General features: G+C 42.0%; 1 protein-coding gene across 5 annotated transcripts in view; it reads left to right on the forward strand.

The window, feature by feature from the left end:
* The window catches only part of KANK4 (KN motif and ankyrin repeat domains 4), a 95435-nt gene extending 74605 nt beyond the window's left edge, over window positions 1-20830 (forward strand). For all 5 annotated transcript variants that reach the window (XM_040408098.1, XM_040408096.1, XM_040408097.1 and 2 more), the window contains 5 exons: window positions 526-613; window positions 8113-8332; window positions 12807-12949; window positions 16205-16405; window positions 20310-20830. In XM_040408098.1, coding sequence (XP_040264032.1) covers window positions 526-613; window positions 8113-8332; window positions 12807-12949; window positions 16205-16405; window positions 20310-20438 — 781 coding nt within the window. In that variant the 3' untranslated portion in view covers window positions 20439-20830. The remainder of the gene's footprint in view (window positions 1-525; window positions 614-8112; window positions 8333-12806; window positions 12950-16204; window positions 16406-20309) is intronic.
* Window positions 20831-21828: the final 998 nt, after the last annotated feature.

The following is a 21828-nucleotide window of genomic DNA, read 5'->3' on the forward strand; positions in this document are numbered from 1 at the left end:
TCAGCATAAATTTTATTCAGCCGTACAGGAAAACCCGGCATACAATGCTTTCCTATCCAGAGGGCCATGTCTACCGCACAGCGACCTTATAAGTGACCTATGCCTCTACATACCTCTGTAGTGGTGTATATCAGAGGTATACTTTGGGAGTGTATCTCTGTTTGCTGCCAGTGATTGCTGATATCCAGAGGCTGAAAAACCATCCTGACCCCGTCCCACTCATTGATGTGATTTCTGTTACACTTGAGTCCAGCCTAGACAATCCTATGTGAGTCATAAACATCAGCAAATCTTCATTGTCCTGATAGCTTGTCACAATGTATCAGTACAGGTAACGGGAGTCCATCTGAAGACCAGGCTGCTTAGATTACAGAGGATTGTCTACAATGGGTACAGATGGAGAACAACTTATCCCAAAAGTAGTAATTAAAACCTAATTCAAATGTATAATGAATAGATTTGCATGATGTGAAATGTGTCTGTAAAAACTGAAATGATGAAAGATTTCCTTCTCTCTCCACACAGGTGTACAGTGGGGGAAGCCTTCCGCAGCGAGTGCCACATATTGAGCAGCCATCTAGCAGAACTGAGGACCACCACAGATAATAAACTGGTACCGATCACCCTCCCGCTCTGTCTCTCCACTTTGTTCTCATTGCCCCCAGCCGTGTGTAATGATTGGACTTTTAATTAAAAAGCGCTGGCTTAGCTGCATATGTTGTCGTTTAAAGACCAGAGCCTGGAAATGGAATTTATAGTACAATTAATCTAATAAGATGGTACATTTCCTCTAAATGGGGCTTTTCATCTGAGCGTGAAGAAAGGTCAGTAACGATTAAGGATCATGTAACCTTTAACAAGTGTCAGGGCAAATTCTGAGGATTTTCTCATGCCAAATTGAAAATGCTAGCCCCCTTCATGAGCCTTCTAGTACAGTAATTTCCCATAAGTCAAGTTAAGAGCGGCAAAAGGATATAACTACTATAATACTGCTCCTATGTACAAGAATATAACTACTATAATACTGCTCCTATGTGCAAGAATATAACTGCTAAAATACTGCTCTTATGTATAAGAATATAACTACTATAATACTGCTCCTGTGTACAAGAATATAACTACTATAATACTGCTCCTATGTACAAGAATAAAACTACTATAATACTGCTCTTATATACAAGAATATAACTACTATAATACTGCTCCTATGTACAAGAATATAACTACTATAATACTGCCTCCTATGTACAAGAATATAACTGCTAAAATACTGCCTCCTATGTACAAGAATATAACTACTATAATACTGCCTCCTATATACAAGAATATAACTACTATAATACTGCCTCCTATGTACAAAAATATAACTACTATAATTCTGCTCCTATGTACAAGAATATAACTACTATAATACCGCTCCTATGTACAAGAATAAAACTACTATAATACTGCTCTTATATACAAGAATATAACTACTATAATACTGACTCCTATGTACAAGAATATAACTACTATAACACTGCTTCTATGTACAAGAATATAACTACTATAATACCGCTCCTATGTACAAGAATAAAACTACTATAATACTGCCTCCTATGTACAAGAATATAACTACTATAATACTGCTCCTATGTACAAGAATATAACTACTATAATACTGCTCCTATGTACAAGAATATAACTACTATAATACTGCTCCTATGTACAAGAATATAACTACTATAATACTGCTCCTATGTACAGGAATATAACTACTATAATACTGCTCCTATGTACAAGAATATAACTACTATAATACTGCTCCTATGTACAAGAATATAACTACTATAATACTGCTCCTATGTACAAGAATATAACTACTATAATACTGCCTCCTATGTACAAGAATATAACTACTATAATACTGCTCTTATATACAAGAATATAACTACTATAATACTGCTCCTATGTACAAGAATATAACTACTATAATACTGCCTCCTATGTACAAGAATATAACTACTATAATACTGCCTCCTATGTACAAGAATATAACTACTATAATACTGCCTCCTATGTACAAGAATATAACTACTATAATACTGCCTCCTATGTACAAGAATATAACTACTATAATACTGCCTTCTATGTACAAGAATATAACTACTATAATACTGCCTCCTATGTACAAGAATATAACTACTATAATACTGCCTCCTATGTACAAGAATATAACTACTATAATACTGCCCCTATGTACAAGAATATAACTACTATAATACTGCCTCCTATGTACAAGAATATAACTACTATAATACTGCTCCTATGTACAAGAATATAACTACTATAATACTGCTCCAATGTACAAGAATATAACTACTATAATACTGCTGTATGTACAAGAATATAACTACTATAATACTGCCTCCTATGTACAAGAATATAACTACTATAATACTGCCTCCTAGGTACAAGAATATAACTACTATAATACTGCCTCCTATGTACAGGAATATAACTACTATAATACTGCCTCCTATGTACAAGAATATAACTACTATAATACTGCCTCCTAGGTACAAGAATATAACTACTATAATACTGCCTCCTATGTACAAGAATATAACTACTATAATACTGCTCCTATGTACAAGAATATAACTACTATAATACTGCTCCTATGTACAAGAATATAACTACTATAATACTGCCCCTATGTACAAGAATATAACTACTATAATACTGCTCCTATGTACAAGAATATAACTACTATAATACTGCTCCTATGTACAAGAATATAACTACTATAATACTACTCCTATGTACAAGAATATAACTACTATAATACTGCTCCAATGTACAAGAATATAACTACTATAATACTACCCCTATGTACAAGAATATAACTACTATAATACTGCTCCTATGTACAAGAATATAACTACTATAATACTGCTCCTATGTACAAGAATATAACTACTATAATACTGCTCCTATGTACAAGAATATAACTACTATAATACTGCTCCTATGTACAAGAATATAACTACTATAATACTGCTCCTATGTACAAGGATATAACTACTATAATACTGCCCCTATGTACAGGAATATAACTACTATAATACTGCCTCCTATGTACAAGAATATAACTACTATAATACTGCTCCTATGTACAAGAATATAACTACTATAATACTGCCTCCTATGTACAGGAATATAACTACTATAATACTGCTCCTATGTACAAGAATATAACTGCTAAAATACTGCTCTTATGTATAAGAATATAACTACTATAATACTGCTCCTGTGTACAAGAATATAACTACTATAATACTGCCTCCTATGTACAAGAATATAACTAATATAATACTGCTCCTATGTGCAAGAATATAACTGCTAAAATACTGCTCTTATGTATAAGAATATAACTACTATAATACTGCTCCTGTGTACAAGAATATAACTACTATAATACTGCTCCTATGTACAAGAATAAAACTACTATAATACTGCTCTTATATACAAGAATATAACTACTATAATACTGCTCCTATGTACAAGAATATAACTACTATAATACTGCCTCCTATGTACAAGAATATAACTGCTAAAATACTGCCTCCTATGTACAAGAATATAACTACTATAATACTGCCTCCTATATACAAGAATATAACTACTATAATACTGCCTCCTATGTACAAAAATATAACTACTATAATTCTGCTCCTATGTACAAGAATATAACTACTATAATACCGCTCCTATGTACAAGAATAAAACTACTATAATACTGCTCTTATATACAAGAATATAACTACTATAATACTGACTCCTATGTACAAGAATATAACTACTATAACACTGCTTCTATGTACAAGAATATAACTACTATAATACCGCTCCTATGTACAAGAATAAAACTACTATAATACTGCCTCCTATGTACAAGAATATAACTACTATAATACTGCTCCTATGTACAAGAATATAACTACTATAATACTGCTCCTATGTACAAGAATATAACTACTATAATACTGCTCCTATGTACAAGAATATAACTACTATAATACTGCTCCTATGTACAGGAATATAACTACTATAATACTGCTCCTATGTACAAGAATATAACTACTATAATACTGCTCCTATGTACAAGAATATAACTACTATAATACTGCTCCTATGTACAAGAATATAACTACTATAATACTGCCTCCTATGTACAAGAATATAACTACTATAATACTGCTCTTATATACAAGAATATAACTACTATAATACTGCTCCTATGTACAAGAATATAACTACTATAATACTGCCTCCTATGTACAAGAATATAACTACTATAATACTGCCTCCTATGTACAAGAATATAACTACTATAATACTGCCTCCTATGTACAAGAATATAACTACTATAATACTGCCTCCTATGTACAAGAATATAACTACTATAATACTGCCTTCTATGTACAAGAATATAACTACTATAATACTGCCTCCTATGTACAAGAATATAACTACTATAATACTGCCTCCTATGTACAAGAATATAACTACTATAATACTGCCCCTATGTACAAGAATATAACTACTATAATACTGCCTCCTATGTACAAGAATATAACTACTATAATACTGCCTCCTATGTACAAGAATATAACTACTATAATACTGCTCCTATGTACAAGAATATAACTACTATAATACTGCTCCAATGTACAAGAATATAACTACTATAATACTGCTGTATGTACAAGAATATAACTACTATAATACTGCCTCCTATGTACAAGAATATAACTACTATAATACTGCCTCCTAGGTACAAGAATATAACTACTATAATACTGCCTCCTATGTACAGGAATATAACTACTATAATACTGCCTCCTATGTACAAGAATATAACTACTATAATACTGCCTCCTAGGTACAAGAATATAACTACTATAATACTGCCTCCTATGTACAAGAATATAACTACTATAATACTGCTCCTATGTACAAGAATATAACTACTATAATACTGCTCCTATGTACAAGAATATAACTACTATAATACTGCCCCTATGTACAAGAATATAACTACTATAATACTGCTCCTATGTACAAGAATATAACTACTATAATACTACTCCTATGTACAAGAATATAACTACTATAATACTGCTCCAATGTACAAGAATATAACTACTATAATACTACCCCTATGTACAAGAATATAACTACTATAATACTGCTCCTATGTACAAGAATATAACTACTATAATACTGCTCCTATGTACAAGAATATAACTACTATAATACTGCTCCTATGTACAAGAATATAACTACTATAATACTGCTCCTATGTACAAGAATATAACTACTATAATACTGCCTCCTATGTACAAGAATATAACTACTATAATACTACCCCTATGTACAAGAATATAACTACTATAATACTGCTCCTATGTACAAGAATATAACTACTATAATACTGCTCCTATGTACAAGAATATAACTACTATAATACTGCTCCAATGTACAAGAATATAACTACTATAATACTACCCCTATGTACAAGAATATAACTACTATAATACTGCTCCTATGTACAAGAATATAACTACTATAATACTGCTCCTATGTACAAGAATATAACTACTATAATACTGCTCCTATGTTCAAGAATATAAATACTATAATACTGCTCCTATGTACAAGAATATAACTACTATAATACTGCTCCTATGTACAAGAATATAACTACTATAATACTGCCTCCTATGTACAAGAATATAACTACTATAATACTGCTCCTATATACAAGAATATAACTACTATAATACTGCTCCTGTGTACAAGAATATAACTACTATAATACTGCTCCTATGTACAAGAATATAACTACTATAATACTGCTCCTATATACAAGAATATAACTACTATAATACTGCCTCCTATGTACAAGAATATAACTACTATAATACTACCCCTATGTACAAGAATATAACTACTATAATACTGCTCCTATGTACAAGAATATAACTACTATAATACTGCTCCTATGTACAAGAATATAACTGCTATAATACTGCTCCTATGTACAAGAATATAACTGCTATAATACTGCTCCTATGTACAAGAATATAACTACTATAATACTGCCTCCTATGTACAAGGATATAACTACTATAATACTGCTCCTATGTACAAGAATATAACTACTATAATACTGCTCCTATATACAAGAATATAACTACTATAATACAGCATCCTATGTACAAGAATATAACTACTATAATACAGTCGGCTAAGGATGAATATGGATTTGGGGGAATTTTGGAGAATTAAGATCTAATTATCCAGCACTTCTTCTGACTTCATATGATTACCAGAGACGCTGTCTATAAATAATCTTTTGTGCTGAGGTCCTCATTACACTTTACCGAGACAGAAGTGCAATCATCTCCTAAGAGACTATTTAATTAACACAGAGGGGGATAGCGCAGTGTAATAACTTTTCTGTGCAAATCATAGAAAATACTGAATTGCGGTAGTTTTTTTCTTGTCGTCAGGTCAGTTTTCTCAGTCGCTCCTGTGTGATCACAGTACAGTATCATTAAACCGGCCTGAGCGGAGAGTCCCTCAGTCTCGAATATTTACTTCTTGTCCAGGCTTTGTCTGTTTGTCTGGTTGCAAATCTGCTGACACGGCAGCAGAACGCCTGTGAAGATCTCGTGATCAGGACCACTGCCCTAATGGAACCGCTCCTTAAAGGGGAAATTTGATCAAAAATTATCGTTAGAGATGTGATATATATGAGATCTTCTTAATGGAATCCACTAGGCCCAAATGTTTGGTACTTCAAAAGATAGGTAGGAACCCCGCCCATACCAATGTGTGATCTGTAAGGAATAGGGAGTAGATGGAAGAGAACAGGGAAAGGAGAACGGATCTGTAGACATGTCAGGTATTCACAGTGTTAAAATCTCAGAGGGGGGGGAGGGGGGGGGCTCTTTAGACCAGGTTTTTTCTTTCTGGAAGAGGTTAATTTTCAGTGATGCATTTTATGGTTTCAATGTGGGAAGGAATGAGAGAGGGGATTCTAAGAGAGACGAAGCACGAGAGAAGTCTCAGATATTGATTAGAGTGGACCTCTTTGATTGAAACCTCTCCTGAAGAACTTTGGACACCACCAATGTGATCTTTTGACTTCAATCAATGCCAAAATTCCATGTAGGGTGCATTTCCCCTTTAAGCCACTGAGTCCACTCCACTTTAGATCTGTTTTCCCAAAACTGTCATTTCTTTAAAGGAACAGACATGAAGATCTTGGATTTGTGCCAACTAAATGTGGTCACCTACTGGACATGTTTGACCAAATACACCAATCAGCCATAGCATTAAACCAGGCGACGTGAATAACATTGACTATCTTGTGGCAGTGGCGCCTGTCGGGGAGGGGGGGGGGATATATTAGGCAGCAGGTGAACAGCTCTTGAAGCGATGAGTAAGGGCCGAATTCTGATGACTAGACAGCTGGGTCAGAGCATCTCCAAAGTGGACAGTCCTGTGGGGTGGTCCTGGTATGCAGTGGTTAATGCCTACCCAATGTGGTGACATCGTCATGACTGCCCTAGGCTCATTGATGTGCCTGGGAGTATACGCAAGAGACGGTATCATCCAGTCCCATGGAAGAGCTTTGGGTAGTCAACGAATTGCTGAAAAATACTGGATACCTTCAGAGGTCTTGTGGTGTCCAAGCTGCTTTCCTGGCACAAAGTGGTTTTTATGTTACGGCTGATCCTTGAATATGCAGAACACTGATTAGTAAGCGATTAAGTTCCAGAAATGATTCGTCAGCGTTTCCCTTTAACTATCTCTTGGAAATCCGGCCTAAAATCAAATCCAAGTTTCTGTTGTGAGCTCATCACGTCGCTCTTATATCTGAGCCTCGCAGGGATTTGTTTCAGTGTACACAACTGAATTGGCTCCGGAGAGAGAGGTTTCCAATAAATGTCTGATTTATCTGGAATCATCTCGTGGTTACTTCTCTGGATTGTTTGGAGATAGTCATCACGCTTTGGCCAGAGCCGGTAACTAATCATGACTTTTCTGCTGTTGTAGAGACAAACATTATACACCGTCTGCCAAGAGTGGTTCCGAGTCTCCAGCCAGAAGACGTCGTCCCCGGATCTGGTTGCAGTCTATCTGGAGGAATTCCGATCGATTAGCCCACAGCTATTGCAGGCAGTCGTGAATATCGCTGACGAGAATGGGAATACGGCCCTGCATTACAGCGTCTCCCACTCCAACTTCAGAATCGTTAAGCTCCTGCTTAACACGGGTGAGGAACGTTTCACTTCGTTACATTGTATCATTATTTGATTCTCCTGGATAACAACTTTGGAAAATTGTGACTCCAAAGAACTACAATCCCCAGAAAGCTTTCTAATCCAACGATGCACAAACATGTGGCATATTCTCAAAGGGAGACTCTTTGTGTCATGCACTGTCATACCTACTAATATTTGATATTGATAGGTTTGGGACATTTAGGACCCTCCCCAACCTTTCCACTGATTGACCACTTCTGGGCAGGGTTTACATAAGCCTTATAATTCTGCTATGACTACTGTGGAAAGGAGACCGTGCTCTGTCAGTGTTTCCCAACCAGTGTGCCTCCAGCTGTTGCAAAACTACAACTCCCAGCATGCCTGCACAGCCAAAGGCTCTCCGGGCATGCTGGGAGTTGTAGTTTTGCAACAGCTGGAGGCACACTGGTTGGGAAACACTGCTCTAGCTTATGGGGGCCTGTAGTTACTATTGTGGGAAAGGAGGAGGTACTGCTGTGACTACTGCAGGAATGGGAAGGCATTCTTGTGGCTACTGGAGAAGTGGAGGGAAAGCGCTGCTGTGACTACTGGGGGAAAGGGGAACAAAACTGCTCTTTGCTTGAGATTAATATGTGAAGTGAGTAGACTATATAAAGGAGCGGTAGGAGGAGAACCTGCTACATGGGGTGGTAGTGATTAGTGGGCACTATCTGGAGATGGGGCACTACTGTACATCTTGGGCTGTGTTGATGCTTGCATCACTATTCCTACAAAATCTGTGACTGCGACTCCCATAGGAGCCCCCGATGCAGATGTAAAGACGCAGCCTTGCACTAGGGCCCGTCAGTGTAGATATAGGCTTCTAAGCTTCCTGATGTTTCATTTAGGCCTCTTGCACATGAACGTTGTGTGCCCGTGGCCGTATTGTAGCCCGTATACGGCGGGTCCGCCATACACGGGCACCGGCCCATGTGCACTCCGCAATCACGGAGATGCGTAACGGAAGCACGTATTGGGTGCCTCCGCAGCGCATAAAAATTGAACTTGTTCAATTTTTTGCAGTGCGGACGGATCACGGACCTATTCAAGTTGAATGGGTCTCGATCCGTCCCGGCTGCCGCATGGACATTGCCCATGCATTGGGGACCGCAAATCGCAGTCCCCAATGCACAGAACGGATCCGCAACGTTCGTGTGCAAGAGGGCTGAGAAATGCGGCTTCAAGTCATTTACAAAAAGTCGTTTCCACTTTTACTCTTGAGCAGTTCAAAGGGCATCTGTAATCAAACCGCATCCATTAAGGTATTTAGCTCCGGTGCTTGATTTTGCTGCAATTTTACAAGTGACGGAACGTCTGCTGGTTGCAGGACCCTCCAGACTGGCGTCTGCCGGAGATCAGGTATCAAGGACCAACTTTGCAGCCAGGACTTTAGCTCTCCCCCCTGTGTTATTGATCGAAAAGGGAGCAGGCTGGAAACTTCTTACCTTGGGGATAATGATTCTCTTACTGCCCTTAAATCATCTCATTAGTAATCGTGACACGAGCGCTGTATCTGAGGAGCGACCTGGAAAACCTATTAGCCTGGTCACTTGGGAGAGCTGGAGGTTGGAGCGGAGGGAGAAGATCTGTCATCTGCTGAGGCCTTCTCCTGTGATACTGCTGCCTGATATCAGGCTCTGCTCCTGTGATTGACAGCTCTGCTCCACACCGCTATATATCTCCAGCAGCGGCTGAGACTCATTCTTCAGACGCTGGAGAACATTGCCCACCTGGCGCTATACAATGTTCTGGCATTTAAGTGAAGGCTTCAATCCCCAGATATAGATGGCCCTTTACAGCGTCTTACAGGTACTGGAGATCAAGCATTTACCCAAATCGCCCAAGTCAGCCCATACGTTTAGCAGCATTGTTAGTAATGTTCCCTCTCAGCCTCTGTATCCCTGGTAGTTTAGGGCAGAATCCCTGGTGGTCTAACTCTAGGGCCGTGAAGGTGTCACTGTCAGGGTGCTTGGTGGTTTAGGGCAGGGAAGAGGTCGGTGTAAAGTATAGCTGTTGTTCTATGAAAGGGTTAATTCTAGTATCCACTGTGGTCTTGAGCAATGAAAGGGTTAATTCTAGTATCCACTGTGGTCTTGAGCAATGAAAGGGTTAATTCTAGTATCCACTGTGGTCTTGAGCAATGAAAGGGTTAATTCTAGTATCCACTGTGGTCTTGAGCAATGAAAGGGTTAATTCTAGTATCCACTGTGGTCTTGAGCAATGAAGGGGCTAATAGAAAATCTAGAGGTCTGGATCAGTGGAAGGATTAATGTTACCTGGTAGTCTAGGGCAGGGAAGGGGTTAATGTCAGTGTACATGTTGGTGTGGAGCAGCGAAGGGGGTTAATGTATGGATCCCTGGTGGTACCAAAGCACTGAGGGGGTTTATTCTATAATCCCCAGAGGGTTAATGTCTGTATACCTGGTGGTCTAGGACAATCAGAGGGTTAATGTCTGTATACCTGGTGGTCTAGGACAATCAGAGGGTTAATGTCTGTATACCTGGTGGTCTAGGACAATCAGAGGGTTAATGTCTGTATACCTGGTGGTCTAGGACAATCAGAGGGTTAATGTCAGTATACCTGGTGGTCTAGGACAATCATAGGGTTAATGTCTGTATACCTGGTGGTCTAGGACAATCAGAGGGTTAATGTCTGTATACCTGGTGGTCTAGGACAATGAGTTTGCTAATGTGTAGATTCCTGGTGGTCTAGGACAATCAGAGGGTTAATGTCAGTATACCTGGTGGTCTAGGACAATCAGAGGGTTAATGTCTGTATACCTGGTGGTCTAGGACAATCAGAGGGTTAATGTCAGTATACCTGGTGGTCTAGGACAATGAGTTTGCTAATGTGTAGATTCCTGGTGGTCTAGGACAATCAGAGGGTTAATGTCAGTATACCTGGTGGTCTAGGACAATCAGAGGGTTAATGTCAGTATACCTGGTGGTCTAGGACAATCAGAGGGTTAATGTCTGTATACCTGGTGGTCTAGGACAATGAGTTTGCTAATGTGTAGATTCCTGGTGGTCTAGGACAATCAGAGGGTTAATGTCAGTATGCCTGGTGGTCTAGGACAATCAGAGGGTTAATGTCTGTATACCTGGTGGTCTAGGACAATGAGTTTGCTAATGTGTAGATTCCTGGTGGTCTAGGACAGTGAAGGGGTTAGTATCGGTATAGGACTCCCCTGCATAACGGAAACAGGACGGATCCGTTTTGCAGCCCATAGACTTCTATTATAACGGACTGCCTCTAAAGGCAATTCTGCTTTTACCACCAAACAAAGCGTGAACGAATTTCAAAATCTGAAACTCGCCCATCTCTGATTACAAGCGGCGCAGGCGGTGTTTCTGCCTTTGTATTACACAGAACCTGCTCCAGCCTCAGGATTCAGCCCCGTCAGACCTCATGATGTCTGTACAGCTGGATCTTATCACATTTGGCTCGAAAAGTGTCTGTAAATTAAGCATTCATTGTGCATCCAAGTGACTGCGGTCTCCACTCGGCAGCCAATCAATTACCCATGTGATTCTGTCCGTCCAGAGACCCTTTATCGTCTGGATAGTTTTCTTCTCGCATGAGGCTGCACATTAATTGGTTAAATAAGATGAAGCCATTTGATCTGTGCGTGGCATGAAGATCTTCTTTTGCCAAGTGGAAACCATCAGCAAGCTGCTGTTTACAGGTTGTGTTATCCTTACATATGTCCTGCCGTATACAGGTTGTGTTATCCTTACATATGTCCTGCCGTATACAGGTTGTGTTATCCTTACATATGTCCTGCCGTATACAGGTTGTGTTATCCTTACATATGTCCTGCCGTATACAGGTTGTGTTATCCTTACATATGTCCTGCCGTATACAGGTTGTGTTATCCTTACATATGTCCTGCCGTATACAGGTTGTGTTATCCTTACATATGTCCTGCCGTATACAGGTTGTGTTATCCTTACATATGTCCTGCCGTATACAGGTTGTGTTATCCTTACATATGTCCTGCTGTATACAGGTTGTGTCTCTGTTGGCTCATTAACACCAGACTATCCCCCTACTCATTAAAGGGACGCCATCCTTATAAATAAAGGAACAGAAAAAATGATACTTATTAACTCATAGACGGGATCTCTGAATATTCGAGTTAATGATCTGCCCCCCCTCGTTTATATATTGATACTAAGATCTGTCAACAGCAGCGAACCTGCTTGTTGATGGTTTCAAAGTAACAACCGTAAAAATGTAACTGGTAAAGTTTTGTTATGAAGATGCTACATTGACAGAATATATAGCTGCTAGCGTTGAGCGGCGCGTTGCTTCAGATGCTTCATCCGAAGTCACTTCGTTCAAAACTTCGGAAAACGTATTCAGCGCAAGCAACCAAAGCTCGCTTGTCTCAACACTGATAGCTGCCGTCAGCATAAAAGGCACTTTCCGTCTCTTTACATTAGGCGTCTGTGATGTGGACCATCAGAATAAAGCGGGGTACACCCCAGTGATGCTCACCCCCCTGGCATCAGCCGAGACGGATGAAGACATGGAGGTGGTGAAGGATCTCCTCACGCTGGGAAATGTGAATCTCTCTGCCTCTCAGGTAATCAGTCGTCACATTGATGTCCAGCTTAGAAAACGTATTTTTATGTATCTTATTAGTGTATTTGGTGTATATGTCACCATATTATCACCATGTGGTGGCGCTGTAGAGAAAATGAGCACTTGCTGCTGTGTCTCCTGACTAGATTACAGCTGATGGCTGGGGGTCCCACCAGCCATATGTCCTATAACTCGTAGTCAAGAGCGGTCAGCACTTTCAACCTTGTGGGACGCCCATACGGGAAGGAAGAAATCCACAATGTAGCAAAGAAGTCCCAGCGGGCGCTTGATCTTTAATTCATGTATCCTTTATTTCATCTCTGTAACATTGGACGCGTTCCGGCTGAGCTGACGAAGGCTGGACGGGCCGAAACGCGTCCATTGTTACATTGTTACATAGATGAAATAAAGGATACATGAATTAAAGATCAAGCGCCCGCTGGGACTTCTTTGCTATATATCCTATAACCACCTTAAAACATTGTCCAAAGCGAGCGACTGGGGCAGAAGACCCATAAATACAGTAAACAGATGTCTTCCCTGGTTGGGGGTCCTACCAGTGGCCCATAAAGGTACGTTGAGGGGTACTATGAAGAGTTCCTTTCTTTTGGCAAATCAGCCCCAATATAGTCCAAAGGAACATCCTTTTAAAGGGATAGTCCACCGGGAGTCAGGTTTCTTTTCTATTTCTGTCTTTTAAAAATCTTAATAAAAATGATCGGATTTAAAAAAACAAAGGATTGTCCAGGGTTTGGAATAAATACGGCTGCTTCCAGAAACAGCGCCATTCCTGCCCTCAGGTCGAGTCTGGTATTGGAGCTCAGCTCCAGTAAAGTGAATGAGGTTAGGCTGCAATACCACACACACACACACAGCGACAGATGGTTCCGGTAGAAAGCCGCCATGTTTTTCTAATCCTGGACAACCCCTTTAAATGGAAACAGATTACGAAAACCACGCCGGATTCCATGTAAGTCTCAGTAAACATCTGCCTGACTTCTGTTCGCCAAGAGTTTTAGAGGAATTTATGGGACAGTGGCAGAAATGTCGACAACAAATCTACTGTGTGTGAATATTTCCTAACAGACTGAACCTGGAGCGCAGGCGGCTCAGATCTGTGCAGCCTTAAGGAGGCCGAGAGCCGCACTCGTCTATCCCCATCAGTCTCATAGAGAATGAATGGAGTGGCAGCGGGCATGCATAAAAGGGTGACTTGGGCGCCCCTAGCTGATTTATTGGCAGGACAGCCTCTGTACTATCCTTTGGCACATGAATGCGTGTGATTGGCACCACACTTTACATGCGGCACCGGCTTGTAGGTGACAAAGGCAGCAGGAATGGCGTCTGGCGATGGCAGAGGAGATTCCTCTGTGTCCCCCAAGCATGCTGCCTCTGTACCTCTCTGTACCTCTGCCAGCGCTGACAACTCCTAATTAAAGGAATAAATCAAGGCAACTGGACTTACTGTAGATTTATTGAAATCTACAGTAAGTCCAGTTGCCTTGATTTATTCCTTACAGATTTACCATGACCTGGATAAATGAGAACCTTCACAGACATCTTAATTAAAGGGGTATTCCGGTGCAGAAAACTTGACTCCTATTGAAAGGAGGTAACACAATCCTCAATGTATAGTTTGCCGACTCCTTCCCGGTGGCAGTTTTAATATGCCGCATCCTTTGTAGCTGCCAGAGGATTTCCCTCCCTATTGAAATTAACATAATTACGGTAAAAAAAAAAAATGCATTGACTTTTACTGTGAATTGCTGCGCTCTCGTGCTGTACGTTATTACAGGTGAAACATCTCCAATAAATGTGTTTCACCTGTAAAACCCGTGCGGTGGAGCTGATGGGACGAGCTCATCCAGCAGCTCTCCTGTGTGTTGCAGCCTTAGGTTACTTTCACACTTGCGGCCGAGTCGCCGGAACTGCCTGCCGGATCGGGCAATCTGCATGCAAACGGATACCATTTGTAGACGGACTCGGATGCGGATCCGTCTCACAAATGCATTGCAAGGACAAATCCGTTTCTATTTTTTTTTTTACATTTTTACCGGTCTGCGCATGCGCAGACCGGAAGGACGGATCCGGCACTAATACATTTCAATGTAAATGAATGCCGGATCCGGCATTCCGGCAACTGATCCGGAATTTTGGACGGAGAGAATACCGCAGCATGCTGCGGTATTTCCTACGTCCAAAACGCCGTTCAGTGACTGAACTGAAGACATCCTGATGCATCCTGAACGGATTGCTCTCCATTCAGAATGCATTAGGATAAAACTGATCAGTTCTTTTCCGGTATTGAGCCCCTAGGACGGAACTCAGCGCCGGAAAAGAAAAACGCTAGTGTGAAAGTAGCCTTATTTGCGCATAAAGAGGCTGCAAGACCGTGTCAGTAAGGCCGCGTTCACATCTGCGCTGCCGGAGGTCACTGTATCTGGCGTAGCCGGATACCACCGTGCACCGCAGGATCAGCATTCACTATAGTGGGATCCGGACACTTTCCGACACAGAGGTCAGCTTTCGGCTAGGCAAAAAATCCTGCATGTAGTGTTTTTGTCCGACCAAAAGCCATCATATATACAGGATACAGAGCGCTGGCGTTCACGGCCTAAGACTGTGACATCATCAGACAAGTGTGAATCTGGACCAGAACTTTCCTTCTGTCCGTCCAGCTGTGATATGAATAGTGACAGTAACTACACAGATCGGATGGAAAGTTCAGACACTGGAGCATTGTGTCCACCACCGCTTCATGTCAATGTATTCACGATGATGTCACCGAAAAAGTCTTACCCATGGAAGAGTTCTCCCCTCCCCCCACTAAATGTCTCTACTATAGTGACGTTCTAATATACTTTGTATTAAAATTGCATTTCAAGATGGACCCATTCATTTCAATTGGGGTTGCAAAAGATACAATTTCAAGATCTCTGCTTGCTGCCAGAAATGGAAGCATTCTTGTTGATATTAAGAGGCTCGTCCTGAGCATTTCCAGCTAAGTGCAGAGCTGGTGACAAGAGAGCGCTCTGACACACTGACACGAGGTCTGCACCCATGACAGGACACCTTTAGGTGTAAACAATGTGTCCACTACAGAACAGGGAGAAATGAAAACACAAAGTAACAAAGCAGCAGAACGTTTCCTTATACAGCCTGATAGTCCTCGACGTGTGCATGAAACCGGAAGAGGCTTTTGGAAATATGAGGGTTTTTTAATTCTTTTTTCCTTTTTTTGGGGGGGATGTTACAGGGAGGACAGACGGCACTGATGCTCGGGGTCAGCCACGGGCGCTCGGACATGGTAAAGGTCCTGCTGGACTGCGGGGCAGATGTTAACCTGGCTGCCGAGGATGGAGAAACCGCTCTGATAATCGCCTGCCAAGTGGGAAACCTGGATATTGTGAAGCTCCTCATATCTCATCCAGACTGTGACGTGGAGCTGACGGATAAGGTAACAATGAGCCGCATGGTCTCCTGTCCGCGGAGGCGCACGGCACTGCCCCAAATTACACACACAGTGGAAATCATAGAGGTAGAGGCAAGCATCACCAGGGTCAGTCAAATTGGGGGGCTCTAGGTGTCCCTTTGCCGTATTGCGGACCACATTACACGGGCACTGTTCCGTGTGCATTCGGCATCACGGATGCGGACCCATTTACTTCAATGGGTCCAGAGATGCGGAATGGTGCGGAACGGAACCCTACGGAGTGCTTCTGTGGGGTTTCGTCCTGTATTTCCGTTCCACAAAAAGATAGAACATGTCCATTAAAGTGAATGGGTCTGCGTTCCGCTGCGGCTGCCCCACCGTCGGTGTTCCTGCATTGCGGCCACGGGGCGCACACGTGTGTAGGAGGCCTTATAAGTAGTATTTGTAGTAATAGTTGTACTATTTGTAGTAGTGGTAGTAGTCTGTGTAATATTAGTTGTAGGAGTAGTCTTATCAGTAGTAATTGAGTGACCTGTACTGTCTGCAGCTGGTTTGTACTGCTGCAGATTATTCACAGAGATTTAGAGGCTATGTGCACCTTCTGAGGTGTTTTTTTATAATTGCATTTTACTCATTTTTGGCTAAAAATCTTTATTTCTATTGGTCTTTATTAAAAATATTTAGTCGTTTCGTCACAAAGGGTTAACTGTTTGTCGAGCTCTGTGAATGGTACTTTCACTTTGCGCGTCGTCTAATAACCTTTATCTCTAATGTAAGATAAGAACTGAGCTATAATGAGTGTTTATAATGTCAGAAACGAGGAGCCCTTCAGGTGAGCTGCCTGACGGAAGAGAGAGAAAACCAAGATCCTGCTATGAGAGCATCTCCTCCATATACAGAGAAAACGGCTCCATATCTTTAATAAAGACCTATTTAAAAAAATGATTTTAAGCTCTAAATAAATACAATGCAAAGTATTGTGGCACCGGCCATGTGCTCCCTGCATCACAAACGCGGACCCATTCACTTGAACATGTTCTATTTTTTTACGGTGTGGACGGATCACGGACCCATTCAAGTTGAATGGGTCTCGATCCGTCCTGCCCCCCACACGAATGTTGCCCGTGCATTGGGGACCACAATTTGCAGTCCCTAATGCACGGAACGGCCGTATGCATGAGGCCTTAAGCTAAGATTGCTGTACTTAGCTATTTAGGGGATACTTACCTGCTTTGAACTACATGGACCCCAACAGACCATTGGTGTCCATCATGTAACAGATCTGTCAGAGCCTTGTGTCTTCTGTTTATATGGCGAAAAGGCTGCATTCACACTACACTACCGCAGATCTGCAAACCACGGACACCAGACGTTTGCTCCCCCCATCACAGTGCAGACCCATAGATTTAAATAGATCTGCAAGATGCAGCCAAAGATAGGACATGTCCTATCTTTTGCAGCACGGACCCTGAAGCCCTCTGTTTTCTTCCACGTCTGCCCCCCCACACCAGTTGAAAGTAGGACATGTGTGGCCGGATTGCGGACCCCTTGAAGTCAGTGGGCCTGCATACGGCTGGTGCCATGGATCTGCAAAATGGACACGGCCGTCACACGGTTGTATGAATGCGGCCTAATAGTTATGACTTAGGTGTCTGATCCCCCTTCAGTTCAGGCCTCTGTAATGTACAGAAGACCACCCATCCTGGGCCAGCCAGCCAGTCCCCCCCCGCCATCCGCACGGTCTCAGCCTTAGCTCTGAACTTTATCATATTTGACAAGAGTCGGCCAAAACTGAGCAAAGGATGGAATTCCAGATTATTTCACATACCACAACTCCCACCGTGCACGGCCGCTCTGGGATGTGTATACTGTGCGGCTTATCACATGATGTAGAGCTGCGCCCGCAGATCTCTATCTGTACACATGCCTCCATCACCTCCCTGGCATATAAATCTGAGATAAGCCTGGTATGGCCGGCATGTGTCCGCTGGCATCAGCCTGGCAGAAGCTGCAGATACTCCACAGCCAAAGTAAACATCATCCGGACGGATCCTCTCATCTTTCTACAACTTCGGCTACATGCACACGACCGTATGTGTTTTGCGGTCCGCAAATTGCGGATCCGCAAAAAAAAAAAAAAAAAAAAAACAGATGACGTCTGTATGTCATCCGTTTTTTTTGCGGATCCATTGTAACAATGCCTATCCTTGTCCGCAAAATGGACAAGAATAGGACAGGTTACATTTTTTATGCGGGGCTACGGAACGGAGCACACGGTGTGCTGTCCGCATTTTATGCAGATCCATTTGAATGAATGGGTCCGCAAAATAAACGGAACGGACACGGAAACAAAAATACGTTTGTGTGCATGTAACCTTCTTCTGTTCTAATTTGTAACGTCAAATTTTCGGGGTAAATAAATTATTTCAAAATGTTTCTAGGATCAAGCCATAGTCTATCCATCCGATTTTTGATCTCTTGTTTCACATTGCCGTTCTTACAGATTTCTGTTCAGCCATGTTTTACTTATATCTGCTTAGGCGAGTTTCACACTAGCGGCAGAGGATTCCGGCGGGTGAACAGCCTGTAGTATCCGTCCTGCCGCTAGTTCACGTGCGCCCCCGGACTGCTGCTCTGTCCCCATTGACTCCCCTGCCGCTAATGTGAAAGTACCCTTGAGGAAAAGCTGGGTGTCAACCAATATGGCCACCATTACAGCTCCCTCAGAAGCTGAAGCGCACATTAGCCTAAGGCCTCATACACACGGCAATAGCTGTTTTTGCAGTCCGCAAATTGCATATCCACAAAATACGGATACCGGCCGTGTGCGTTCAGCATTTTGCAGAACGATACGCCCTGCCCTCTGTAAGAACTGCCTATTCTTGTCTGCAAAATGGACAAGAATATGACACGTTCAATTTTTTTCGCGGGACCACAGAACAGACGTCCGGATAGCACACGGTGCGCTGTCTGCATCTTGAAATGAATGGGTCCGCATCTGATTTGCAAAAAATGTGTATCGGATGTGGACCAAAACCACGGTCGTGTGCATGAGGCCTTACTCTGCTTCACCCACCAGAAGTGGGGGACATTGGAATGGAATATGACTGCAGGATTAGGCCTCATGCACACGACCGTGCCGTTTTTTGCGGTCCGCGGATTCGCAAAAAACAGAAGCTGCCTGTGTGCCTTCCGCAATTTGCAGAACGGAATGAGCGGCCGTCAATATAATGCCTATTCTTGTCCGCAAAGCGCGGACAAGAATAGGACATGTTATATATTTTTTTCGCGGGGCCGCGGAACGGAGCGGACAGCACAGGGACTGCTGTCCGGATCTTTTGCGGCCCCATTGAAGTGAATGGGTCCGCATTGAAGCCGCCAAAACGGCGTCTCTGATGCGGACCCAAACAACGGTCGTGTGCATGAGGCCTAAGAGTTTGTAGTCCGTTACCATGGAAAGTTTGCCAACACATAGTTCTGCATAGGAGCTGTAGACACAAAGCGGCAGTTTTTTTTTTTGCTTGATGAAGACTTTTTGCAAAGTTTCTTCATTTGTTTTATGTGGATTTGACCATAAGTTAGTGAGAGCTTTAATCAGCGATCTTCGGCAGTACCATAGAGCTGCACGGAGCAGCAGCGCACGTGTGTGACTAGAACTCGTCACTCCATAGTCTCAGGAATCACATTCTTCAGATTGGTGGGACCATTATTGATCATGTACCTGCAGCAAAGAACCAAGTCTGAACTTAATTACAATCTCAGCTCTGCTGCATCTCGCAGATCATGCCAACCTATCTTTGCACCTGGGCGTTCAGACTTTGTGGCGAGGCCTCGTTTACAACCTCTTCATGACATACCTTTCAGGTCTTTTATAACTAACCTTGATCTTGTGTTTTTTTGTTTTTTTTTTGTTGTCTTTTTGGAACAGGCTGGTAACTCGGCTTTGTCTATTGTGCTGGATTCCGCCCACAGTGAGATTGCAGAACTTCTACAAGCCCACACAGAGCACCGCCGTCCCTGCCCCTCCACTGACACGGGAGAAGGAGGCTCATTGTAAACAAGTATGGAGGACAAAAGACTCATTCTTCTGAGCGGTCACAGCGGATATCATCCATCTCTACACTCAACTATTCCAAATATGTGTATATGGCCTGCTTTCCGCTGCCAGGGGTCTCGCACGCCGGGCTTGACTTCTACAGGAATAATGGTATCCTTATAGCAGGGGCACATTTATTATTTAAAAAAAAAATAATCACATTTTTTGCTTTTTGGGGGGTGGCAAATTTTTGTAAGTTCTGGCCTACTTTTTTTCACAGGCTGTCTTTTTGGCATATGAACTTTTGCATTGGGGCCCAATTTGCAAAAAAAAAAAGCCTGTAGGCAAAACGTAGCAAATGCAACAATTGTTTTGTTACCCTTTTTGGTTATTTTTTGCCAAATAAGCATCCATGAGATACCGGACTGGCATTGCAGGAGCGCGCGGCGTCATAGCGACCAATGACGCAGTGCGCTCCTGTTATCTCACGGACCGTGTTCCACGGACGTCTGCATGAGGCTTTACTGAGAGATTCCTCTGATAGATCTGCCACCGCTATAACAAGGGTCTTCATCTTACCCCTCCATAATGGTTTTAGATGTATTTGCACCAATCTTTTGCGCCAAATTTAATATACCTTTGGCCATGTTTTTTTGAGTAGGGGGATATGGTGTAATGTGCATAAGAAACTGTCTGCAAAATGACCCCTTTTTATGTTGGTGCTCTCACTTGGGGACCTTTAAGAGAAGACATGATGATGTCATAGCACTGGATGATGTCACTGTTTGTAATTATGGGACACAGTCACTGAGAGCAGGAATGGCTGCCATGTACATAATATATACTGTATACTATTTTTATATTATAGCACATCAGACTAGCGAAGGATACAGGGTCCTGACCGGGCAGAGCTGCAGGGGCCAAACAGCAGAGTCAATCAGGGTTTGTTTTTTTCCCCTCTTTAAAGGGGTATTCCTACCTTAAGTCCTGTGGGTATGCCATAAGTGCCACTGCTGGGACCCTCACCTACAGGGAGAATCTCCAAATCCCGGCTGTCGCATACTGCATTCTTCCACTACACAGACCTGCACTTATCATGCATTTATTTATGGCATAAGAATCTGGATATATTTAGTAAATGCATAAAATGTGCGTACCCCTTTAAGAAACAGAAGCACAAAAAAATTAAAATGCATAAAATGTGTTTACAACTTTAGGAATAAGAAGCACAAAAATGTAAGCACAGAATTCCTTAAGATGCCATGACTTGCGCAGTTTTCCGGGAATTAAAATCGCTGGGGGTCTGACTCCCGGCACCGCCGCCAATCAGCCTCTTGAAGGGGCCTTGGCGCTCTAATGAGCCCTGCGGTCTCTTTTATAGTCTACCAAACAGCGCCGTCCATTGTACAGT

Source organism: Bufo bufo, chromosome 9 (genome assembly GCF_905171765.1).
Source record: "Bufo bufo chromosome 9, aBufBuf1.1, whole genome shotgun sequence".
Classification (NCBI taxonomy): Eukaryota; Metazoa; Chordata; class Amphibia; order Anura; family Bufonidae; genus Bufo; species Bufo bufo.